We start from the raw sequence: 26,398 nt of genomic DNA on the forward strand, positions 1-26,398 counted from the left end.
CCTCCTCCCTCTCTCTCCCTCTGTCTCCCTCTTTCTCTTCCTTCCTCTCTCTCTCCTCCTCTCCCTCTCAATTCAATTTGCTTTATTGGCAGGACAACAACAGTCATATTGCCGAAGAAATACATTACTATCCAGTACATAGAAACACCTGCATGAGCACTGAGATTAAAGTGAAGTGCAAAAAATCATATTATTTCCCTCTCCCTCTCTCTCTCCCTCTCCTTCTCTCTCTCTCCCCCTCTCTCTCTCTCCCTCTCTCCCTCTCTCTCCCTCTCTCTCTCTCCCTCCAGCCCTGAAAACGTCTCCCTCCAAGAGGGGTCGAGGGCCGGGGGCGTTCCCCAGAACCCAGGGCCCAGAGGGGGCCTACGCGCTGGGCCAGCCCCCCTCAGAGGGAGAGGAGGAAGAGGAGGAAGAGGAGGACCCCTTCGACCCGCGCGCGGCCCGAGGCTTCCCCGCCCTGGAGGAGGAGGGTCCTTATCATAACCCCGCCCCCTTCACACTGTAGCCACACCCCTTCACACCGCAGCCACACCCCTTCACCCCGTAGCCACACCCCCTTCACAATGTAGCCACGCCTCCTTCACACCATAGCCACACCCCCTTCACACCATAGCCACACCCCCTTCACACTGTAGTCACGCCCCCTCCACACCGTGGCCACACCCCTTCACATCATAGTCACGCCCCATTTAACTCATAACCACACCCCTTTCACCACATACCCACACCCCAATCTCAACGGAAGTAAAGACTTCACTGTGTTTATGACGGTCCATGACGTATTCCTGCAGGAAGGATGCAGAATTCTATCATTTATGTTCTAGAATTAACTTTGCTTTGGGCTCTGGTTGCAAGTGTGTCTGAAACTTTCAACTTTCACTCTCTCTGTCTCTCTCCATCTCCTCTCCCTCCCTCTCTCTCTCTCTCTCTCTCTCAGGACGGGCAGACCTCCCCTGCACTCCTCCATCCTTTGAGGAGGCCACCACAGCCTCCATTGCCACCACCCTCTCCTCCACCACCTCCCTGTCCCTCCCAGAGACCCCTGAGCACCTCCGCTACAGGTACACACACACGCACACTCACACACACTCACTCACAAACACACACACACACTCACCCCCGCTACAGGTACACACACACACACTCACACTCACTCTCACACACACACACAGTCACACACACACACTCACACACTCACTGTCACACACACACACTCACACACACAAACACACACACACTCACTCTCACACACGCACATACACACACACACACCCGCTACAGGTACACACTCACACACACACTCACACTCACTCTCACACACACACACACACACACACACACACACACGCAGTGCTGATCACTCTCTCTGCTCTTTCTGCAGGAGACACACACAGCCCTCAGGCCAGGAGAGAAGGTAAACAGCTGTCAGAGTAACCATGACAACAATCACTCTCCTGCCTGTCAAAGTCATTTTTCACATATCAGTAATTGTGACATATTAGTAACTGAGATATCAGTAACTGAGAGATATCAGTAACTGAGCGATATCAGTAATTGATAGATAATAGGTAACTGTGAGATATCAGTAACTGTGAGATATCAGTAACTGTGAGATATCAGTAACTGAGAGATATCAGTAACTGAGAGCTATCAGTAATTGCGAGATATCAGTAATTGCGAGATATCAGTAACAGAGAGATATCAGTAACAGAGATATCAGTAACAGAGATATCAGTAACTGAGAGATATCAGTAATTGTGAGATAATAGGTAACTGTGAGATATCAGTAACTGAGAGATATCAGTAATTGAGAGATATCAGTAATTGAGAGATATCAGTAATTGCGAGATATCAGTAACTGAGAGATATCAGTAATTGTGAGATAATAGGTAACTGTGAGATATCAGTAACAGAGATATCAGTAACTGAGAGCTATCAGTAACAGAGATATCAGTCTCACGCTCTCCCTGCCCCGCCGTTTGCAGCCCCACCCCGGAGGCCGCCGCCCCCTCCGGTGGCTCGGCCCCGCCCCCGCCACGCCCCCTGGCGAGGGCGGAGCCTGACGCTGTCAGTCAGCTGTCCGAGTGCACCAGTCACGGCTCCCTGGAGGAAGAGGACGTGCCAATCACAGACATCTACTTTGTAAGTCCCTCCCCCTCCCTTCCTTGTTGCTCCGCCCTGCTCGGTGTTGGAGGAGTGGAGAGAGAGCGAGTGTGTGTGTGTGTGTGTGTGTGTGTGTGTGTGTGTGTGTACCTGTAGCAGGGTGTGTGTGTGTGTGTACCTGTAGCGGGGTGTGTGTGTGTGTGTGTGTGTGTGTGTGTACCTGTAGCGGGGTGTGTGTGTGTGGCGATGATAACCGGCCTTTCAGCCGTCTCCTCACGCACTGCTACGCTGATTATAAGGGTCTTATAAAAACACTGTGAGCGTATCAAAAACGCACAGTCCCCAAATAAATCGATCCGTATGAAGAAGACTTCCGTGAGGTTATGACATCACAACAATACGCTCGTTTGCTTCAGCACGACGCACCATGTGGAGGGAGGGCCCCTGGGAGGGAGGGGCCCTGGGAGGGAGGGGCCCTGGGGGGGAGGGGCCTGGGGGGGAGGGGCCGGGGGGGAGGGGCCCTGGGGCCCAGCTGTAGTTGTGCAGGGAGTGTCGCCCTGTTCCATCTCTGTGTTCATCCCTCCGCTCCTGTGTGCTGTTCTGCCCTTGGGCGTTTTCTCTCCTCCATTAATATTCATACATCTGTTCTTTTTTGTTTCCATCTTCTCTTCTCATCTGTCTTATTTACCCATCGATTCTCACTTCATCTCTCCATGCCTGTATACATCTCTCTCTTTATCTCTCTCTCTCTCCACCCCTCACTCCCCTCCCTCTCTCTTTATCTCTTTCTCTCTCCCCCATCTCTCTCTCTCCATCCCTCACTCCCCTCCCTCTCTCTTTATCTCTTTCTCTCTCCCCCATCTCTCTCTCTCTCCATCCCTCACTCCCCTCTCTCTCTCTCCATCCCTCCCTCTCTCTGGGTGTGGTATCAGTTTGCTGAGGGGAGGTACTGGGTTTACTCTCCAGTTCTGCGCCGTCGCCAACGCAACTCCAGCTCCAGTAGCACCGTAAGTGCAGCACAGACTCACCGACTCTGACTCATGACTCTGACTCACCGACTCACCGACTCTGACTCACTGACTCACCGACTCTGACTCACTGACTCACCGACTCTGACTCACTGACTCTGAGTGACCATGGCTGACCGACTCTCTCTCTAAGTGACAACTGAGAGACTCTTCACTGAAACCAACGCTTTTTGACCGAAACACTGACAGACGGACTCTGAGTCTGAGTCACTGACAGACGGACAGATGGCTGAGTAGCTGTGACTGAGTGCGAGCCGTAGAAGTCCCCCCCCGTCTCTTTCTCTCTCTCTTTGTCTCTCTCTTTCTCTCTCTCCCTCTACCTGCTGCTTGTGTGTCTTTAGGGGAGTCACAGCCGCCCCCCCAGCTCCCAGCAGTCTGTGACTCGTAGCCCCATGCCGGTGTAATCGCTTTCACTGTCAGTGTAAATGGTAAATGGTTGGAATTTATATAGCGCCTTTATCCAAAGCGCTGTACAATTGATGCTTCTCATTCACCCATTCATACACACACTCACACACCGACAGCGATTGGCTGCCATGCAAGGCACCATCCAGCTAGTCAGGAGCATTTAGGGGTTAGGTGTCTTGCTCAGGGACACTTCGACACAGCCCGGGCAGGGATCGAACCGGCAACCCTCTGACTGCCAGACGACTGCTCTTACGGCCTGAGCCATGTCTCTCCATGCAGCAGAACGCAGAACGATGTATCGTTCTCAGGTATTTACCTGGGCACACCTGGGTGAAATACATCATCATCTGTGCTCGACTGATCTCGCCTGTTGCAGTTGGGTCAACCAAGAGGACCGAAACGGCCCCCGAGAATATTTCATAGGTTCCAATACAACAGACAAGCTCAGTAATGTGGAGAACAGTATTTTAATCCCAAACAGTTTGACCCATTGGACCAGATCCAATAGTGAGTGTTAATGCGGATGCAATCTAGCCGTGTAGCTGAACTTGTTGCAGTGTATTGGCACTATAGTTGATATGTTGGTAATTGTGCGTACACTGTCCCTTTAAGGCTCTGGGATCCCTGGTCTGGGCCATAGATGATGTCATACAAAATGGACGACGTCGACTCTATTTGGAAGGTTGAATCTGTGATAAGACACCCAGCTTAGGTGATGTCATCGTGCAGTGACACCACTGATGACATCACCCAGGCTGTGTGAATTGGAAATAATCAGGTTGTGGTCAGACTCTCGTTGGCTTTTCAGAACGATGTCACGAAAATCTGATGGCACATGGGAAGAGAGCCGCAAGAGGAGGAATCTGCCTTGTGTTTTCAGTTTTTTAATATGATACTCAAGGTCTTTGATAGAATGCAGGATATTCCTTTCCAAGGTTATTAAAAACATTTTATTTCTTTTTAAAAAAAGCTGTAAAATCTGATATACACCGAATGAGCACTTTATTAGTTGACCTGTACACCAGCTTCTTGTTAATGCTAATATTTAATCAGCCAATCATGTGGCAGCAACTAAATATATAAAAGCGTTCAATAATATAAAAAAAAAAAAAAAAATCTAATGAATACCTAATAAAGTGCTGACTAAGTGTATAGCGGTTGTGTGAACTTATGTTTTTTCACTTTCCTTCCTCACATTTCTTTCTCTATCTTCCCTCCCCCTCTCTCCCCCTCTCCCTCTCTCCCCCTCCCCCTCCCTCTCCCTCTCCCCCTCCCCCTCCATCCCCCCTCTCCCCCTCCCCCTCCATCCCCCCTCTCCCTCTCCCCCTCCCCCTCCATCCCCCCCCCTCTCCCTGTGGCGCCCCCTGCTGGCCCGCTGGCCCACAGCACCCCCCGGAGGACAGGAGCTGGGTGTACTCTCCCCTGCACTACGGCTCTGAGTCTCAGTCTGTGTGGGACGGGGAGAGCGAGACCGTGAGGTTTTTTTATTTTTTAAACAGCTTTTATTTAGGTATTCCCCCAATCTGAAAGTTTTAGCCTCTCTCTCTCTCTCTCTCCCTCTCCCTCTCTCCCTCCCTCTCTCTCTCTCTCTCTCTCTCTCTCTCTCTCTCTCCCTCCCTCTCTCTCTCTCTCTCTCTCTCTCTCCCTCTCTCCCTGTCTGCAGTGAGGCCTCTACAGTGGCGCAGAAGTGGGTGAATGGCATTACCCATGGGGCTTTGGGGCAGACTGAGCCAGCGTTCCGTGGATCCCCACCCAGGCCTGGGGGAGCGGGAGGGGGAGGAGGGAAAGGAAGAGGAGGACAGGGGAGAGGAAGAGGTAGAGGGGGAGAGAAAATGAAGAGGAAAGGACTGAAATATCCTGTGTGGGAACCCAGAATCCACTTAGCACATTCCTACAGCCACTGGAGCCTATCAGGGACCTGTAGGTCTGACTCCTCCCCCTCCCCTCTGAGTGGACAGGGCTGGAGAGGTGTATTCGGTGCTCCCAGAATGCACCTCTCCGTTACTTCACTCCAGTTCAGTCCTCTGAAGTGTCACCTCTTATCTATTTATTGTTTTCCATCTTTGTGCACTTTTGTGATCTAGGTAGGTGTAATTTTTTGTCAGTGTAAGAAGGCATGGCAGGGTTTCTTTCTGCATTTGCTGGTTTCTGTTTTAATGGTGTGTGGTGTTTCTGGGCTTGGCCCTGATCTCTGACCTCAGGTCATTCAAAAAGTTAAGCACAAAATGAGCGATGGGAGAGGGGGAAAGAAGGAGGAAGAGAAAGAAAGAAAGAAAGAAAGAAAGAAAGAAAGAAAGAAAGATGGGTGCGGGTGAGGGTGACGTATCCTTGCACATAAACAAAAATTATCAGCATTGTGCTAAATATCTCAGATACCCAAAGGCCAGTCTCTTCCAATCACCACTGGTTATTTCCTGTAGTACTGTGTGCCTGTTGGGTGTACATATTCTCTGGCTCTCCCGTAGTTCTGTGTGTGACCTGTAGGATGTAAAATAGTCACTGGCTCTCCCGTAGTTCTGTGTGTGGCCTATAGGGTGTAAAATAGTCACTGGCTCTCCTGTAGTTCTGTGTGTGGCCAGTAGGGTCTGAAAGGGTCACTGGCTCTCCTGTAGTTCTGTGTGTGGCCTATAGGGTGTAAAATAGTCACTAGCTCTCCTGTAGTTCTGTGTGTGGCCAGTAGGGTCTGAAAGGGTCAGTGGTTTACAAGGTTGGGGCAACATATTGGTGGTCCCTCCCACCAATCAGGCTCCCATGAGTATATTTTGTTATTACATATACTTCCCTTATGTAAATTATTGAATTATGAATAAAACCCACAAAGGAGGATTACTGAGTTAGCTGGATAACTGCACTGAGTAAAACCCACAAAGCAGGATCACTGAGTTAGCTGGATATCTGCACTGAGTAAAACCCACAAAGCAGGATTATTGAGTTAGCTGGATAACTGCACTGAGTAAAACCCACAAAGCAGGATTATTGAGTTAGCTGGATAACTGCACTGAGTAAAACTCACAAAGCATGATTACTGAGTTAGCTGGATAACTGCACTGAGTAAAACCCACAGTAGGATTACTGAGTTAGCCAGATAACTGCACTGAGTAAAACCCACAAAGCAGGATTACTGAGTTAGCTGGATAACTGCACTGAGTAAAACTCACAAAGCAGGATTACTGAGTTAGCTGGATAACTGCACTGAGTAAAACCCACAGTAGGATTACTGAGTTAGCCAGATAACTGCACTGAGTAAAACCCACAAAGCAGGATTACTGAGTTAGCTGGATAACTGCGCTGAGTAAAACTCACAAAGCAGGATTACTGAGTTAGCTGGATAACTGCACTGAGTAAAACCCACAGTAGGATTACTGAGTTAGCCAGATAACTGCACTGAGTAAAACCCACAAAGCAGGATTACGGAGTTAGCTGGATAACTGCACTGAGTAAAACCCACAAAGCAGGATGACTGAGTCAGCTGGATAACTGCAGTAAGAGAGAGAGAGTAAAACCCAGAACAGCTATCTTCAGTCCATGTTCCAGATTTGGGCACGGTCTGGGTTTTACTCGGTGCAGTTATCCAGCTAACTCAGTAATCTTGCCCCTGGTGTGCAATAATTTCATTTTTATTTTAACAAACATTTTTCATGTGAATATTTGGGCTGAATACGAACGGGAAAATAAAAGGATTTAGATTTGAATTCTCTTTGTAATAATACTGAGGTTTGGACTGTTCTCTCTGCTCTACGGATATGTTTCTGTTTTCAAGAAGAGCAGGTAATGTGTAACACAGTGTTCATGGTGTCTATTGACCAGTCATAGCTTTGGTATTATCAACAACAACAATAAAAAATATTGAAATATTTAAAGTCATTAAATGTACTTATAATACATAGAAACTCTGTTTTGAATCGCCTTATTTTGAAAATTTAAATCATTGGTAGACTTTCTATTGTAGTGATAATATATTTATCTACGAGTTTCGCTTCAGTAGTTTATATGCTTCTATGACATACATGTACATAAATCTATATTTTCTTTTCTGAAGATTTTTTAATTTTATTAATTTTTTTGTGAATACCTGGAAAGTTTTGTTTTAATATCTGCAGAGAATGAGATCAAAGTTTTCAGATTTTGTTCGTGAAAATCAGAGCTGTTTCTTTGGGAAAGATGCCTGAATCCTTAATTGTACAAACTTACTAGTTCACTGTAGTGAGCTGTGAGTTTACAGATATTTTACCCGTTTGTGTGTGAGCTTGTGTGTTTAATATGTACCAGGGATCATCAAATCACAGCCCTTGACATCAGAGGACAGCTGGTTTTCCACCCTCCCTTTACCTGGGAGTCAGGTGCGTTCACCTCCCTTTATTGGGAGTCAGGTGTGTTCACCCTCCCTTTACCTGGGAGTCAGGTGTGTTCACCCTCCCTTTACCTGGGAGTCAGGTGTGTTCACCCTCCCTTTACCTGGGAGTCAGGTGTGTTCACCCTCCCTTTACCTGGGAGTCAGGTGTGTTCACCTCCCTTTACCTGGGAGTCAGGTGTGTTCACCCTCCCTTTACCTGGGAGCCAGGTGTGTTCACCCTCCCTTTACCTGGGAGTCAGGTGTGTTCACCCTCCCTTTACCTGGGAGTCAGGTGTGTTCACCCTCCCTTTACCTGGGAGTCAGGTGTGTTCAGCCTCCCTTTACCTGGGAGTCAGGTGTGTTCACCCTCCCTTTACCTGGGAGTCAGGTGTGTTCACCTCCCTTTACCTGGGAGTCGGGTGTGACCACCCTCCCTTTACCTGGGAGTCAGGTGTGTTCACCCTCCCTTTACCTGGGAGTCAGGTGTGTTCACCTCCCTTTACCTGGGAGTCAGGTGTGTTCACCCTCCCTTTACCTGGGAGTCAGGTGTGTTCACCTCCCTTTACCTGGGAGTCGGGTGTGAAGACAGTCTGGCCAATCGGTAGAACTAATTCTTCAGCTAATTACCTGGGAGAAAAGTAAACCAGGGCCAGATTTGGATTTGAGGTCCAGATTTGATGACAGCTTCTATATACCGTGTGTCTAAATCAGGTGGGCAGTCGGGGGAAATATCTATTCTCATGGCAACTTCTGGCTTTATTTACTGAATTAGCGCTAACATTTACGCCATCTGAAATGTTAGCTGCATTTCTTCATAGGCACAGGAATGACAGCTAAAGACGGTTGTGCCCATGTATGTGAAACACTTTGCTGTGGCCTAATCTCTGAATGAATCGGTGTTGGTGTGTACTGTCCGTCTGCTCATTTAGCCAGGATAATAATGGGGGAAACCACAAATAGGTACACACTGGCCCTCCAGGACATGAATTTGCCCACCCCTCATACATGGGTATATATTGAACGTCGTCATTTGTATATTTATGTATATACTCCTCTTCTACGTATTTGTAAATGTAGATTGGGTAATGTTTGGAGTATTACAAGCAATGCATGAACAAGTCATACCCTTGACCCTGGAGCGTTGGAACATGCATAATTGTGTATTTTTGTTTTATGGAAGCTTTCAGTTTCCTATTGGGTAATGATCACGCCTTCTTACTGTTGAATGTTATTCTGTACTCATCCGTTTAGTAAAATGTAAAGTTTTTATATCTATAATACAGGTTTTTATAAGTTCATGTACACGATTGTGTAAGCTTACAGCTTTTAATTAGAAACACAATCTACTTAAATATGCAAGGCTTGTATGAACAATTTTGCTTTTTAACTACTGTTATACCTATATTTAATGTGTTATAGCTGTCTGACTATAATTTTCTGTAATTGTAATTTATTTAAATCTCTTTAACTTTTTCTTTTAAATATAACATTTACAAAGAACACTTGTTTTCTTTTTAATATTGGTTGATTAATTTGTCTGATTACTGTTACCAAACGAGCTAGTGACCGTCATCTGCATGCCTCCATATTCTACTTTGGTAGGTTTTTTCTGTTGTTTTGTTTGGTTATATGCTCGTCTACTGTTTGTGTGAGCTTTTTCAAGGAATATACATAAGTAATGCATTTTATGTTTAAACAATATTCATAGAAATTTATAAAGAATCAGCTCTGATTGATAGGCTACTGTTTTATTTATTTTGTCTTTGTTTGTGTTCATTAGTTAAATTTCTTTCTGATATGATATCAAGTATCTGGGTCTTAAAGAAATTAAAGCCATTGTATGTAACAACAAGGATTTTCATAGACTATAAGCCTATAAACCTCCTTGATTATAATCCATGAAATCAGCAAATGGCTACGTCCTCTCAGTTAATGCTACGACAAAGGAGTGGAAACATGCAAATGTCATTAATTCTTGTAGCTAATGAACACTGAACAGAACCATGACCAGAAATAATAAAAATGAACTGAAATAGCCATGTTTGGCTTTTCTTTCGTGTGTTGTTGTTTAGGAAAACAGATCCTGCTCCTTTTATCTGTATTTCTCAAGAAACGGAACAACAAATGGAGAAGGAAGACGCACACGCAAAGCTGTGCTCACTAACAGTGAGCAGTCATGAAAACAAGAAGGAGAAGAAGAAGAACTCAATAATGCTCCATCTAATTTATTGGAAAAACAACCGTGGTAAGTGTGGCTCGTTTTGCGGGAAGGTGGCAGGGCAGTCCGAGGACACAAAGCACGCTAGGCGGCGGAGACCGGCGGACCACGTCCGTGAGCTATTTTACGTTTGGTCTTGGGCTCGCGGTCTCTTCAGTTCCTCTGAATTAACAAAACGCGGGTAAACAGCCGACAATCATATCCTATCCGTCTCTTCCGACTTCCGTCCGCGCAGGGGTGTGCCACGCCGAGTGGCAACGACGTTTCGACTCGGGGTCGAAAACAGGCTCGACTTCTTCACGGTGTCGAAACGCTGGTTGCTACAGTATCATCCTGAAGAAGACAACAGGACGACATTCGCTACTTTCAGCTTTATACATTATTCAGATACTTTCCCGCCGCAATCAGCCCACGTGTAAGACCCCATCTCCATTCGGTTGTGTGCACCTGTACATGCACATGCCAGAACAGATTGTTCAGTGACAATGTTCACCCAGAATGCCTAGTTATGACTCGTGTTTAGCTGCTTGTGATTGGGTTATTCAAAAGACATATGAAATGGACCAACCGCGTAGGTGTAGTGTCAACCATTGCTTCCAATAAAATGTTAACAATATTTAAGTTATGTGATTTGTTGGTCAAATCCCCATTTCTTTTCATGGAATAAACTTAAATAATATAAGTATATTTCTGAAAAAATAACTTGGTGGACTTAGAGCCATTTCCTTTAACTTGTATACCAACTGAAATAATCACTTCAATACTTCAACAACGTGATGAATCAAACAGTTTAGGCAAGTCCTAAAAGTACCCTGAAAGTGCTGGCCAATCAGCTGCACTCAAACCTCAGGAGCTCAATACTGGCCCCTGCAGGATCATCTCATTCTGCGTCTGCTGTGCCCATCAGGAAGAAGGGAGCAGTTCTCAGAAACAGATTGTATCACTTTGCGTGTGGATAGAATATTTTTGAGTCAATGTGCAGTTATTTTAATAATTTGTCTCTGTCCATTCATACTGCACTGGAGAGAGAGAGACTTATGCTGCGTTCCATTTGTACTGGGAAGTCGGAATTTCCGAGTTCCCAGTCGGATATTTCAACTGGAACGCCGCCTGAGGTGGGATTTCCGACTGGGAAAGTCGGAAGAACTGAGTAACCCCGAGTTAGAAATCCAAGATGGCTGCTCCGTGCGTCAACGGTTAATAAAATCTCTCGTAATGTATTATGTAGCGCTTCTGTTTTGTTTTTGTGTAATTAAATAAGTGGTATACGTAGTACTGTCCAACGTCTATCTGTGGACATGTTACTACGGTGTTTGTATGTATAGAATACCGTGTAATGTGGTGTTTTCAACTGGTATTGCTAACAATGGCTACAACGATAGCAACAATAGCACTGGAGGCGTCCATCTTGGTTATCCGAGTTGTTTACTGGAATGCGGTCAACTCGGGTGTGACGTCATTCCCAGCTCCGACTTCCGACTTCCGAGGTAAATGGAACGCAGCATTACCTCATCACACACCTGGGAGACACACTGGTGACGGGTCAGGAAAAGAGCAGCACTCTGGAGTGATTCCACTGGTGTATTTATTACACCCCAACTCATTACACACACACCAGTGTACTTACAATACCACCATATACCACAGTAATTACTCCTTACACACACACACCGATTCTTAAATGCAATACGGACATTGTGAAGTTACTTATGAATTGCTGTTGATAAGGATCTATATTTTTTTCAACCAAATTAATGAAACAATGTTATTTAACTTTTTTTATATTTGCAAATAAGAGAAAATCTTTTTAAGGTCATAAAATACTGTCTTTTGACCTGATCCTTGCCCATCAATCATTACTGAGCACTATTCCACTCTGAGAGACACATTCAGTGGACAGATCTGCAGAGAATCAGGGCAGAAGAAAGGAAACAGTCTCTCAGTGAAGGAGTGTTTAAAAGTGTAGAGAGGAGTGTTGTCACTGGGGTCAGAGAATGACACCTCCCCCCTGTCCCAGTCCAGCTGCACTCTGACCCTCAGGAGTTTCCTCTGCACAGTGAGGGCTGTACGTACAAAGCCCAGGGCTAAATATTTCCTGTAGGTGTGGCATATACTCCACACTTCTCCAGCACTCAGAGTGAAGACTCCTTTCCTATTGATGGACTCTTTAGCCACACCCACCATCCAGCCCCCATCCCCCACTTCTACATCCCAGCAGTGTCTCCCTGAGCTGAATCCCTCAGAGCCCAACACAAAACATCGTGTATCAAATCTCTCTGGATTATCAGGAACCTGCTGTCTCTCATCACTGCGTCTCACACTGGTCAGATGCTCAGACAGTGAGAGTTCAGGATGTGCTGTGTTTGGGTCCAGAGTCACAGGAGCTGAAGGGACAGAGAATGAGACGTCAGCACTGATCTGCACAAAGGGAAACCGTCAGACACAATGCGCTCCTAATAATATAAACTGGGTTTCACAAAAACAACGTTATAGCCTCAGATACATGTGCAGCACTAATAAAGGTAGCAGATTGTAGGCTGTAGCTAATTAGTAGCCAACTGGAATTTGGAATATAATTTGGTGAAGAAAAGTCAAAGTCTGATTACAAATACAGTGGGAGCAATAATTATTTGATCACTTGCTGATTTTGTAGGTTTGCCCACTTACAAAGAATGGAACTGTGTAGAATTTTAATCATAGGTACATTTTAACATTGAGAGACAGAATATCACAAAATAATCCACAATAACAACATCATATAAATTTGATCAATTATCGTATTTTTGCATGAAATAAGTATTTGATCCCCTGTTTCCACCATGGCCAAGACAAAGGAGCTGTCTAAGGACATCAGGGACAAAATTGTAGACCTGCACAAGGCTGGGATGGGCTACAAGAAAATAAGCAAGCAGTTTGGTGAGAAGTTAACTGTTGGAGCAATTATTAGAAAATGGAAGAAACACAAAGTCACCGCCAATCTCCCTCGGTCTGGGGCTCCATGCAAGATCTCGCCTCGAGGGATATCAATGATCATGAGAAAGGTCAGGGATCAGCCCAGTACTACACAGGAGGAGCTTGTTAATGACCCGAAGGCAGTTGGGACCACAGTCACGAAGAGAACCATCAGTAACACACTACACCGTGAAGGATTAAAATCCTGCTGCGCATGTAAGGTTCCTCTGCTGAAGAAGGCACATGTACAGGCCCATCTGAAGTTTGCCAAAGAACACCTGGATGATCCAGAGGAGGCTTGGGAAAAGGTGATGTGGTCAGATGAGACCAAAATAGAGCTATTTGGCATTAACTCGACTTGCCGTGTTTGGAGGAAGAGAAATGCTGAGTACAACCCCAAGAACACCATCCCCACTGTGAAGCATGGAGGTGGAAACCTTATGCTTTGGGGGTATTTCTCAGCTAAGGGGACAGGACGACTTCACCGTATTGAGGGGAGGATGAATGGGGCCATGTACCAGGAAATTTTGGGCAACAACCTCCTTCCCTCAGTGAGAGCACTGAAAATGGGTCGTGGATGGGTCTTCCAACATGACAATGACCCAAAACATACGGCCAAGGCAACAAAGGAGTGGCTCAAAAAGAAACATATTAAGGTCCTGGAGTGGCCTAGCTAGTCTCCAGACCTAAATCCCATCGAAAATCTGTGGAGGGAGCTGAAGCTTCGAGTTGCCAAGCGATAGCCTCGGAACCTTAAATCCCTCCCAAGATCTGTGCAAACTTGGTGAAAAACTACAACAAATGTCTGACCTCTGTGCTTGCCAACAAAGGTTTCTCCACCAAGTATTAAGTCCTATTGTTCTATGTATTAAATAAGTATTAAATACTTATTTAATATGAAAATATGATATAAAATTTATATGATGTTGTTATTGTGGATTATTTTGTGATTTTCTGTCTCTCAATGTTAAAATATACCTATGATTACAATTCTACACAGTTCCATTCTTTGTAAGTGGGCAAACCTACAAAATCAGCAAGGGATCAAATAATTATTGCTCCCACTGTATATTTGAGCAAAGAAAGGAAAGATTGTATAATCCAGCTATGCCAGCTTGACCATCTTGAGAACTGGTCAAAACTGGAAAGCTGGTTAAAAATGGTCTTGCTGGGTATGAGCTGGTCATAAAGTTGGTCTAGCTGGGTATGAGCTGGTCAAACCATGTCAGGCTGGGAGCTGGTCTGAACTGCTCAATTGGACTAAGTTACTGAGTTAGCTGGATACTGAGCTGGATACTCCCAAATCTAGAACAAGGACTGAAGTAAGGTCACTAAAATAAGTAACCAGAGGAATCATGATGAAGGCAAACCTGCAAAAACAGAAAGTGATCTTGGATATTGTTCGGATCAATGGAGTTTTAAAGAAGATAATATATATGGATTGATGCAGACATGAGTCAACATTAGTACATAATCTTTTTGTGGATCTTTAGTAGCTTTTCATAGCTCATAGCTAACCACACAAAGCACTAGTCTAGTTTGTAGAAGTGGAATGGTTACCTCTTGAGCATACCTAGACAAGTTTTATCTTCATATTGTTGCTAGTAGTTTGCATAGCATATGTGAACCCAATGCTTTTGTAGGGAACCAAATTCATTTCCCAGAATAAAAGTCAACAGCGTGTGTAAAGTTGAATGGCCTATGTTTTGGGTCTGAATGTACAACAGCGTGTGTAAAGTTGAATGGCCTATGTTTTGGGTCTGAATGTACAACAGCGTGTGTAAAGTTTAATAGCCTATGTTTTGGGTATGAATGTACAACATTCATGTCCCGGTGAATGTCAGAACGGCAGAGTCTCTGACCTCCTTCAAGCGCAGACTGAAGACCCATCTCTTCAGGCTACACCTTTCCCTCCCCAACTCACAATCACTGTGATTAGCCTTAGACCGTAATGGCACTTATGTATAGATATCGTTACTTGTATAGGTATTGTTGTTTTTATTGGCTGTTGTTGTATTCTAGCTGCCAACAGTGGTATGCTAGTTTGAAAGCTGATTGTACTCTTCAAGGGTTCTGAATTTCTGTATGTTTACACTAGGACTCGGAACTGTACTGTCCTCTCAGGTCTACTTTTGCACTTGTTCTTGTGATTGATCTGCACTTTGTTGTATGTCGCTCTGGATAAGAGCGTCTGCTAAATGCCACGTAATGTAATGTAATGTAACAACAGCGTGTGTAAAGTTTAATAGCCTCTATTTTGGGTACATATGTATGAAAAGGTATTGCCTACCATCTACCAATGCACTAAAACAACCAAATCTTACATATTGTCACTTTAAAGCAGCATTTTATTATGAGCATCAGTGAGATTAAGGACTGGTGCTCAGTCTCTTAACTCCTGGGCTCTTACACAGACAGGACCAATATGACTCTGACTGGCTTCATCAGCTTGTAGAAAGGATGCTGAAGATTCCCCCTGTACAGTGACAATGTGGAGCTCCCTGCCCCCAGTACTCACTGTATTGAACAGTCCCCAGCATTTTCTCCCACACTCTGTACTTCAGATTGCCCAGGTGCTTGGCCACATCAATCAGCGCTCCTGAGACCTTCTCTGGATCCCCCAGTGTGCACTGGGCTCTGCAATAATATTCAGGAGTGACTTGTGCTGTGGGCATGCCTTCATTACCATAGAAGATTATCAGCAGCAACATCAGATCTTCATTCTGTAAGAAAATGGCTCCATCCCTCCCAGTGTTCTGCCACACAGCCCCACTGAGAGACACACACTCACAGCCCCACTGAGAAACACACACTCACAGCCTGACCCCACTGAGGGACACTGGGTCCGATATCTTTTGACAGTTAAACATGTAGCCTCAGCAAACCAACTGTTCTGGGTATTAGCCCTACAATGATCATGCACATTGTGAGGAGGTGAATTGCTGCAAACATTACACTTGATATAAAAAATATATCAAATGATAATATGATTTTCCCCATACAAAACGCAATGTAGTCCAGGACTAAACTTAATCTGCATAAGACCGACCCTTAAAGATGAGTTGAGAGAAAGGCTGGAATTTACATACCGTTTCCTGATGTCTTTATAGATCTGAAATAAGTGAATAAGGGGAAATTTGTATCACTCAGTACCAGTACTCAGGCCAGGAAATCATCATTTCCCTATCTGACTGCATTGATATGTTTAATGTGTAATTCTGACACAATTTACCTGCAGGAATGCAACGTCTTCAGCTCCCAGCTCCTGTTCTATAGCTCTGATCTGTTCTGAAAGGGATGATATCTCTTCTGTCATCTTCTCAATCTTCTCCTTCATCTTTTGACTCTTCTGCTCCTCTTCCTCCCTCAGTGCAGTGATCCTGGCTGCCTCTTCATCTTTTAGGAACTGCTGAAGTTTCTCAAACTCCATCTTTAGCTGTCTCTCTGTGTGCTGGGCCTGGCTCTGGAATAAACATTATTCAGCATCATTTCAGCACAATCCAGTGCTGCATTTTCAACACTGTGATTTAAAGGCCTCAGTACAGTACCTTGATGTGTTCTGCTGTTTGATCACAGACTAGTTTCACTGCATTAAAGGCTTTTAGCTTCTCCTGCAGTGGAGCCAGTGTAGTCCTGAGTTTCTCCTGGAAAGAAATGACAGACTCCACACTTTACTGAGGAAACAGACCGACAGTAAGCTTCACTGCTTACACAGACAGCTAGGGTTGCCACCTCAGTCCTGTAAAAATCCTGGGCATGAGTGCGTGAACCTGAAGGAATGTGGTGCGCAACTACCTTGTGCTTGGTGCCGATTGCTCTTTCATTACAAAAATAAAGAGTGTAAATCATGAAGGTTAATAACGTCTCTGCACCATTTGTTCATTTAGAAACAAACAGTGGATACGCTGTCTACATTTCATTAAGCAATACTAATGTATGCAACACTCGAAAATACTTAGATTCCGGGACATTTTGTTTCATTATTTTTTCCAGGACAGACAACAAAAATCCGGGACAGTCCCGGAGAATCCAGGACGGGTGGCAGCCCTACAGACAGCACAAGAGCCCCTGCTCAAGACAGAGTGAGGCAAGACCCTACTTCTGTCTCTAATTCTGGGTCTGTTTGAATGCTTTAAAACGCACCACACAAACATGACTGCAAGTCCCACATCATTTCAGTTGGAACAAGCAATTAAAAAAAAGTAGAAAACCTAAAACTATGCATGAATGGTTGTAAATTGCAAAGTGTGTGAATTGTTGATCACTAGTGCCCTCTGTAGGTCTAATCACATGGCACTCAAGATAGGAACACCTTCTAGCATATTATCACACTTAATTAACGGCCAAGCCAAGCTCTTGGCGCAGTTAGTAACCTCTGGTCATTTTCCAGAGCCTAAAGAAATTAATAAACAAATCATCTGAGTACATGCAGTGAAAGGGACTGTAATGCAAAGGTGCGACTCCATTGCTCATGAAATAAAGGCACAAGATGTAAACCACTGGAAGGTCCCGTATTGCGGATTTATTTACATTTCCCCGGCTGAAGGTGTGCTAAAAACACTGAAAGTGTCAAAACGTACAGTCCCCTAATAAATCCACACAATCCGCATGAAGAAAATGTGTATTTAAATGAGCCATCGGGCCTTTGCGCTTCCGTGACATCAGAAGAATACGATAGTCTGCTTCAGCACGGCGCACCGTGTAGCCGGAACCAATCAAAACGCTCGGCACTGACAGTTGTTGGAGCTAGCCGGCCAATCAGAACAGAGGTCCGTTGACGTCAATGAGCCTTAAAGACACAGTCACTAAAACAGCCCGTTCTTGGTCAAGTTCATGAGAGACGCTGAAGCATGGAGATATAAATCTGGCTGGTTTTGGTAATTAAAACCACATAAACGTCCTCTTATGGATATCAGGACCGATAATAAAACACTGGAAAGGTGTACAATATGTGACCTTAGTGAACATAGGTAATGTGATGCTTATTACAAACAAAAAATAATTTGAAAAAAGCTCAATTCTATTCACAAATTACCTTATACTCTTCTGCAGCCTCCTGAACTGGTCGCAGTTTGTGGTTTTCATGTTTTTCTGAAGTTTGACAGACAAAGCAGATGGGTATTTGATCCTCCATACAGAAGAGTTTGAGTTTCTCACTGTGCAGACTGCAGAACACTTTAGATCCTGCTTCAGCTCTCTGACTTCTCTCCTTTAAGAACGCCTCACAGGTATTCCTCAGAGACAGGTTACAGGGAGGACGATCGTTAGAATCTCTTCTCCTGCAAACTGGGCACTCCTGAGATCCCTTCTCTCTCCACCAATGCAGCAGACAGGCCTCACAGAAGCTGTGACTGCATCTCAGGACAACAGGATCCGTGAAGATTTCAGAGCACACAGGACAGGAGAGCTCCTCTTCCAGGAGAGAAGATGCAGACGCCATTCTGTCTCAGAGATATTGTACGTTTTTTGCCCAGGAATGGAACTAGAAATCTTAATGGAGATTTACCCTCAGGTCCAGGGAAGGGATTCACAGGCAACAACAGGTAGGAATGAACTACCTGTAAAACTGGTTTTCTCTACACGTATAAAATCAGTGACATCACCTTGTGTTCTCTTTCTCCTCTCCCACTCCACAACGTGCTTTGACATTTTCTTCCTCACTGTACAATTTACATCACTTTCCTTCCCCTGATCTTCATATTAATTTAAATTTCATGAACACAGAAATCTGATTCAATTTAAAATGGTAGTACTGGGTTTCAAAACTTCAAACTAAAAGGTGCTGATCTCTGGCCTACAGCTCACAAACCTGACTTTAATAAACCCAAACCGGCCCACTGCTGAGAGCAGCAGGTGAGAGGAACCCTAGTGCTCTGTCACTCCACACACCTGGTGGAGCCAGAGAGAGGAGCCCTAGTGCTCTCTCACTCCACACACCTGGTGGAGCCAGAGAGAGGAGCCCTAGTGCTCTCTCACTCCACACACCTGGTGGAGCCAGAGAGAGGAACCCTAGTGCTGTCTCACTCCACACACCTGGTGGAGCCAGAGAGAGGAGCCCTAGTGCTCTCTCACTCCACACACCTGGTGGAACCAGAGAGAGGAGCCCTAGCGCTCTCTCACTCCACACACCTGGTGGAGCCAGGGCCTCATCCAGCACCTCAGCAGAGCTTCAGTCGCCCTCTAGTGGACAGAGTGAGTATGACCTCAGACATTTCCTTCACTCTCTGAGTTCACAGCGCCATCTGGGGGCAGTGGGCTTATCTGCGTTTCTCAACTGATCTCAGATCAGCTCAAGTGAGTGTGAAATGAACCCAAACCCAGCGTATGAGGGGCGTATTTGCCTCAGTGAGCATTACTGCTGCACTGGGGAGAGAGATTCTGACTGCAGTCATGCCAACGGAGCTGATAGCAGCAAAGAAACATTACAGATCTGACACGGCATGCCAGCTACCAAACGGGCATGAGATTACATCCATTCAGACCTGACCTTCCTGTCACTGCACTGAAGGTGCTGTACATCCTTGGAAGGATGAGTCCCATGTGTTGGTCTACAGGGCAGTAATGGCCCATGTGTGCTGGTCTACAGGGCAGTAATGGCCCATGTGTGCTGGTCTACAGGGCAGTAATGGCCCATGTGTGCTGGTCGACAGGGCAGTAATGGCCCATGTGTGCTGGTCTACAGGGCAGTAATGGCCCATGTGTGCTGGTCTACAGGGCAGTAATGGCCCATGTGTGCTGGTCTACAGGGCAGTAATGGCCCATGTGTGCTGGTCTACAGGGCAGTAATGGCCCATGTGTGCTGGTCTACAGGGCAGTAATGGCCCATGTGTGCTGGTCTAGAGGGCATTAATGGCCCAGGTGTGCAGGGCAGTAATGGGCACTGTGCTTAACTGTGTTTCTCTACTGATTCCAGCTCAAGTGAGTGTGGAATGAACCAAAACCCAGCGTATGAGGGGCGTATTTGTCTGTGTTCATACTGCACTGGAGAGAGAGACTTACCTCATTACACACCTGGGAGACACACTGGTGATGGGTCAGGAAAAGAGCAGCACTCTGGAGTGATTCCACTGGTGTATTTATTACACCCCAACTCATTACACACACACCAGTGTACTTACAATACCACCATGTACCACAGTAATTACTCATTACACACACACACCAGTGTACTTACAATACCACCATGTACCACAGTAATTACTCAGTAATAACACTGTGAGGTTATATCAGAGAGATCAGACATTTGTCATCAAGCACTTTAGAATGTTTGTATTTACATTTAAGATAATAGACTACATTTTGTTAATGATGTCCTTTTTTTCATGACATTTGAAGTCACTCTGAGTTGAATAAATACAGTCCTTTGATTTCAGCCGATGTTTACCGACAATCCCACAGTGCTATTTTACACTTACAGACACCTTCAGTGGACAGATCCGCACAGTCGCCAGAGTACTAAAGAAAGGAAACAGTCTCTCAGTGAAGGTGTGTTTAAAAGTGTAGAGAGGAGTGTTGTCACTGGGGTCAGAGAATGACACCTCCCCCCTGTCCCAGTCCAGCTGCACTCTGACCCTCTGGAGGTCCCTCTGCACAGTGAGGACTGTAGGTGGGGAGGTCAGGGCTCTGTATTCCCCACTGGTCAGCTCTATACCCCACACTCCTCCTGCTGGGCTCAGAATGAAGACCCCTTTCCTGCTGAATGACTCTTTAACTACACCCACCATCCAGGCCACACCCCCCACTTCTACATCCCAGCAGTGTCTCCCTGAGCTGAATCCCTCAGAGCCCAGCACAAACAACCACCCATAATCAAATCTCTCTGGATTATCAGGAACCTGTTGTCTCTCATCACTGTATCTCACACTGGTCAGATCCTCAGACAGTGAGAGTTCAGGATGTGCTGTGTTTGGGTCCAGGGTCACAGGAGCTGAAGGGACAGAGAATGAGACGTCAGCACTGATCTGCACAAAGGGAAACCGTCAGACACAAAGGCCTCCTAATGATATAAACTGGGTTTCACAAGAACAACATTATAGCCTCAGATACATGTGTGAGAGACGCACCAGAACTAAAAGATAATAATATTTCATAAGTCACATATTGTATAATTCCTGTAAGAGGGAGCAAAGCCTGTCAGTGTTTGTGTAGCTCCTGTCCTTCCCCTTAAATACAGTATCACTCTTAAAGCAGCATTTTATTATGAGCATCAGTGAGATTAAGGACTGGTGCTCAGTCTCTTCACTCCAGGGCTCTTACGCAGACAGGACCAATATGACTCTGACTGGCTTCATCAGCTTGTGGAAAGGATGTTGAAGATTCCCCCTGTACAGTGACAATGTGGAGCTCCCTGCCCCCAGTACTCACTGTATTGAACAGTCCCCAGCATCTTCTCCCACACTCTGTACTTCAGATTGCCCAGGTGCTTGGCCACATCAATCAGCGGTCCTGAGACCTTCTCTGGATCCCCCAGTGTGCACTGGGCTCTGCAATAATATTCAGGAGTCACTTGTGCTGTGGGCGTGGCTTCATTACCATAGAAGATTATCAGCAGCAACATCAGATCTTCATTCTGTAAGAAAATGGCTCCATCCCTCCCAGCATTCTGCCACACAGCCCCACTGAGAGACACACACTCACAGCTCCACTGAGAGACACACACTCACAGCCCCACTGAGAGACACACACTCACAGCCCCACTGAGAGACACACACTCACAGCCCCACTGAGAGACACATACTCACAGCCCCACTGAGAGACACACACTCACAGGAGTGTGGGGGAGGGGGGTATTTACATTAGAGAGAGATATTAATTTCAATAAAGCTGCAGGAATGATTAAAGAGAGAGGCATTTTAAACACATTCCACAGTACCTGATAGAGCACTCCAGGCTAACAAACTACTTTTGATATTTAATCCTATGAGAGAGGATGGAGTTTGCTTACATGTCTTGTGTGTCCTTGTAGCTCTGAAATAAAGAGAGTGAATTATTACCAGTGTAGCCAATACTCAGTCCATTAACACTGTGTTAGAAACCACATTAATATCTTTAAATAGCTTCAGATATGACATTAAGGTAAAGGTAAATGACTGGGACACACAAGGTCGGTGGTCCTAATCCCAGTGTAGCCACAATAAGATCCGCACAGCTGTTGGGCCCTTGAGCAAAGCCCTTAACCCTGCATTGCTCCAGGGGAGGATTGTCTCCTGCTTAGTCCAATCAACTGTAAGTCGCTCTGGAAAAGAGCCTCTGCCAAATGCCATTAATGTAATGTAATGTAATGCATGAAATGTTGCACGATAAACTGGTTTTAAATCCCTTTCCCTGCAAGACAATTATTCTGCTTGATTAAGTTTTGAGGAGATTTAATGATTTTTGAATACTATATTGTATAAATAAATGCATGCAAGCATTAACAGCAGTGTGTATAGAGTCCTACAGACACAGAGTGAACAGGTCTTACCTGCAGGAATGAGACGTCTTCAGCTCCCAGCTCCTCTTCTATGGCTCTGATCTGTTCTGAAAGGGATGATATCTCTTCTTTCATCTTCTCAATCTTCTCCTTCATCTTCTGACTCTTCTGCTCCTCTTCCTCCCTTAGTGTAGTGATCCTGGCTGCCTCTTCATCTTTTAGGAACTGCTGAAGTTTCTCAAACTCCATCTTTATCTGTCTCTCTGTGTGCTGGGCCTGGCTCTGGAATAAACATTATTCACCATCATTTCAGCACAATCCAGTGCTGCATTTTCAACACTGTGATTTAAAGGCCTCAGTACAGTACCTTGATGTGCTCTGCTGTTTGATCACAGAGTAGTTTCACTGCCTTAAAGGCTTTTAGCTTCTCCTGCAGTGGAGCCAGTGCAGTCCTGAGTTTCCCCTGGAAAGAAATGACAGAGTCCACTTTACTGAGGAAACAGACCCACAGTAAACTTCACTGCCTGCACAGACAGCTCAAGAGCCCCTGCTCAGACACAGGGGAGCCAGAATGGAGACTCAGGTTAACATGTGTAGAAACAACGTGTTATTTGACACATACATATCTGTGCATAGACTCTATGACAGGACAGGTAAACAGGACTGACTACAGCAAATTACCACACAAACATTCTGTCGAAGGGTCACAATTCAATTTCCAGAAATGTATAAATTAAATTGTTTCAAGTTTAATGTGCTGTATATGTACTCTCCAGTGACACATTAACAGTGATCTGCGCTCTAAGGCCACATTGTGTCAGACACATATATCTGAGCATGAACTTTGACCCCTCCTGTCCCATGCTGAGCACTGCTCCCTAACACAGCTCTGAGAATGTCTCCATACTCCTGCCCCTCCCTCCTGTCTCTCTGTCAGTCATGTGACACGTAGTGAGGAGCTCAAACTGCAGTCAGGCCTGAGAACTAAAATGGCTCCTTTTGAGGTTATAACCCTTTGGAAATACAATAACTACTTCATTAGAAATTCCCAATCATGAAAAATATTCAATATTAATTATATTTCCGGCACAAATATTTTTTTGTTTTCAGTTCCAAGGCCCTGTAGATGACAGCACTACAAAGCTTAACTTAAATTAAGATGGAAGTGAAATGTGTAAATTATAAAAGTCATCCATCCATCCATTATCTGAACCCGCTTATCCTGATCAGGGTCGCAGGGGGGCTGGAGCCTATCCCAGCATACATTGGGCGAAAGGCAGGAATACACCCTGGACAGGTCGCCAGTCCATCTCAGGGCACACACACCACTCACCCACCCACACACTCACACACTCACCCACTCATACCTACGGGCAATTTAGACTCTCCAATCAGCCTAACGTGCATGTCTTTGGACTGTGGGAGGAAACCGGAGTACCCGGAGGAAACCCACGCAGACACGGGAAGAACATGCAAACTCCGCACAGAGAGGCCCCAGCCGATGGGGATTCGAACCCAGGACCTCCTTGCTGTGAGGCGGCAGTGCTACCCACTGCACCATCCGTGCCGCCTATAAAAGTAATTTAAATCTAAATTATATTATGAGACAGTTACCTTATTTTCTTCTGCAACCTCCTGAACTGGTCGAAATTTGTGGTTTTCATGTTTTTTTGAAGTTTGACAGATATTACAGACAGGTATTTGATCCTCCAAACAGAAGAGTTTGAGTTTCTCACTGTGCAGACTGCAGAGCACTTCAGATCCTGCTTCAGCTCTCTGACTTCTCTCCTTTAAGAATGCCTCACAGGTATTCCTCAGAGACAGGTTACAGGGAGGATGAGTGTTAGAATCTCTTCTCCTGCAAACTGGGCACTCCTGAGATCCCTTGTGTTCCCAGTACTGCTGCAGACAGGCCTCACAGAAGCTGTGACTGCATCTCAGGACAACAGGATCCGTGAAGATTTCAGAGCACACAGGACAGGAGAGCTCCTCTTCCAGGAGAGAAGATCCAGACGCCATTCTGTCTCAGAGATATTGTACGTTTTTTGCCCAGGAATGGAACTAGAAATCTTTATGGAGATTTACCCTCAGGTCCAGGGAAGGGATTCACAGGCAACAACAGGTAGGAATGAGCTCTGTAATGGCTTCTGCTAAATCTGTAGCTTAGTTTCACTTTGAAATCCACACACTTCACTGTAAAATGTCTTTAAATTAGTCCAGAAATCTCTGTGCTTCATGATCGGTTTTCATCCCTGTCAGAATCTTTAGAAATTCCATAGTTCCTGAAGATTACACATTAAACTCATATTATAAAGTCGGCAATATAACTAAAGCATCTGTATGTGAGAAATGTTTCCTCCCTCTTCACATTTACACCAGCCCTGTTCTTCAGCTTCTGGTTGTTCTCTCTCCTGTGTTCTTCAAAATGCACCCAGATCATCTCAAGCACACACCCTCCCTTACAAACATGATTCAAGCACAGATCCAGAGTCCATTCATCTTTATAATATTATCGCTTATCAAGATTATACAGCTGTGCTACAGTTCCAAAGCTTCGTCTTAGTATGAGAAACTGTACACCCCTCTTCCTGTGAGACGCACCCAGTTATAGAGACACCATTTCCTGCAGTTGGCATCACTGAGGTCTGAACGGCTTATCTGCCAGCAGGTTTCCACTAGCCCTGTTCTTCAGTTCTGTCAGTTCTCTCTCATCAAAATGGAGTCTCATTCCCCAGATAAACTCAAGCACAGACCCTCCCTTACAAACATGATTCACACACAGATGCAGAGCTGGAGTCCACAATACATTCTTCTTCATAATATTGTCACTGATGAAGCTAATGGAGAGAGCTGTGCTTTCGAATAGCTCATCTACAGCGCTGATGAAGCTAATGGAGAGAGCTGTGCTTGTGGGGCTTTGAGCACCTTTTACCCTTTCCACTCAGCAGGCCTCCAGGTCATTTCTTGCTTCATAAGGACTGTGCAGCTGCATAAGGACTGTGCAGCTTCATAAGGACTGTTCAGCTACAGTTGTGTTCAAATAAATAGCAGTGCGTTAAAAAAAGTGAATGAAGTGCAAATATTCTTTAATAGCTTTTAGTGTCACGTTTCATGTTTTCCATGTCATGATTTATGTTTAATTATTGTCTTGGTTATGTTATTGTCATGTCAAGTATTATGTTAGTCTAGTATCACCACGTTTTTATGTTTCATGTCATGTTATGTTTCATGTTTAGTTGTTGTTACAATTTAATTGTTAGTCTTGCCATGTCATGTTATTTAGTTTATTGTCATATTTCGCAAACTTTCACAATTTTTGTTTCATGTTACGTTGTACTGGTCATTGATTAGCATACACTTTTTCACGTCTTTCTGCAAATCTTGCATTCCTGCTTTCTCTCTCTCCCTTTCTGTCACTCACCCTAATTGTTTCAATTTCCCTTTTCTACTTACTAATCTACTAATGCTAGATCAGGATTGGGTAATACTAACATTCTAATCATGTGTTCATGTTCCCTTATCTTTCTTGTGCATGTTATTTACAAATTTTCTAATGCTAGGGCAGGATAGGTTTATTACTAACGATTACTAATTACCTTGTTAACTTGTCAATCCTCCACACCTGATTTCCATTCTCTTGCTGCTCTCAAGCTAATTGTCTACACCTGTCTTCACCTGCATATAAAGCTCAGTTTCATGTCTTGTCTTTGTGAAATTGCTTGCCTCCTGTTTGTCAGTGCATTGGTTGAGTGGGTTTGGCAAGCCATTGTCGACCCGGTCTGATCCACGCCTGTTTATTGGCCAAAGATTATTGTCTTCTGTTTTGTTGACCATTGCCTGCCTGTACCATGTCTTTGCCTGCTGGTTTTGTGCTTTTCCCCCCGCGGAGCAGACTTCAGTCTTGATCCTTGCGCTGTCATCGACCCTGAGCCTGCCTACCGCCC

The 26,398-nt window shown here is 45.0% G+C and overlaps 2 protein-coding genes and 1 pseudogene across 2 annotated transcripts; 1 reads left to right on the forward strand and 2 right to left on the reverse strand.

The window, feature by feature from the left end:
• The window catches only part of LOC133128993 (phosphatidylinositol 4-phosphate 5-kinase type-1 gamma-like), a 19,431-nt pseudogene extending 13,813 nt beyond the window's left edge, over window positions 1-5,618 (forward strand).
• A 6,071-nt stretch (window positions 5,619-11,689) lies between these two features.
• On the reverse strand, window positions 11,690-18,574 carry LOC133128312 (E3 ubiquitin-protein ligase TRIM35-like). Its single transcript, XM_061241702.1, has 6 exons — window positions 18,078-18,574; window positions 16,591-16,686; window positions 16,275-16,505; window positions 16,132-16,154; window positions 15,561-15,679; window positions 11,690-12,474 (listed from the first exon to the last, which is right to left on the reverse strand). The coding sequence occupies exons 1-6, from the start codon at window positions 18,480-18,482 to the stop codon at window positions 11,957-11,959; spliced, it is 1,392 nt and encodes a 463-aa protein (XP_061097686.1). The 5' UTR covers window positions 18,483-18,574; the 3' UTR covers window positions 11,690-11,956.
• A 1,529-nt stretch (window positions 18,575-20,103) lies between these two features.
• On the reverse strand, window positions 20,104-22,721 carry LOC133128314 (zinc-binding protein A33-like). The gene is made up of 4 exons (XM_061241704.1): window positions 22,506-22,721; window positions 21,987-22,009; window positions 21,407-21,525; window positions 20,104-20,969 (listed from the first exon to the last, which is right to left on the reverse strand). The coding sequence occupies exons 1-4, from the start codon at window positions 22,701-22,703 to the stop codon at window positions 20,443-20,445; spliced, it is 867 nt and encodes a 288-aa protein (XP_061097688.1). The 5' UTR covers window positions 22,704-22,721; the 3' UTR covers window positions 20,104-20,442.
• Between the last annotated feature and the right edge of the window lie 3,677 nt (window positions 22,722-26,398).

The sequence above is a fragment of the Conger conger genome, chromosome 5 (genome assembly GCF_963514075.1).
Source record: "Conger conger chromosome 5, fConCon1.1, whole genome shotgun sequence".
Taxonomy (NCBI): domain Eukaryota; kingdom Metazoa; phylum Chordata; class Actinopteri; order Anguilliformes; family Congridae; genus Conger; species Conger conger.

Coding starts and splice junctions, on each gene's coding strand:
- LOC133128312 (XM_061241702.1), bottom strand. CDS start 18,482: ATGGCGTCTGCATCTTCTCTCCTGGAAGAGGAGCTCTCCTGTCCTGTG. Junction 16,506..16,590: donor AAACAGCAGAACACATCAAG/GTACTGTACTGA, acceptor TGTTTATTCCAG/AGCCAGGCCCAGCACACAGA. Junction 12,475..15,560: donor GCTGGGGACTGTTCAATACA/GTGAGTACTGGG, acceptor CTGTCCCTTCAG/CTCCTGTGACTCTGGACCCA.
- LOC133128314 (XM_061241704.1), bottom strand. CDS start 22,703: ATGGAGTTTGAGAAACTTCAGCAGTTCCTAAAAGATGAAGAGGCAGCC. Junction 22,010..22,505: donor AAGACGTCTCATTCCTGCAG/GTAAGACCTGTT, acceptor TCTTTATTTCAG/AGCTACAAGGACACACAAGA. Junction 20,970..21,406: donor GCTGGGGACTGTTCAATACA/GTGAGTACTGGG, acceptor CTGTCCCTTCAG/CTCCTGTGACCCTGGACCCA.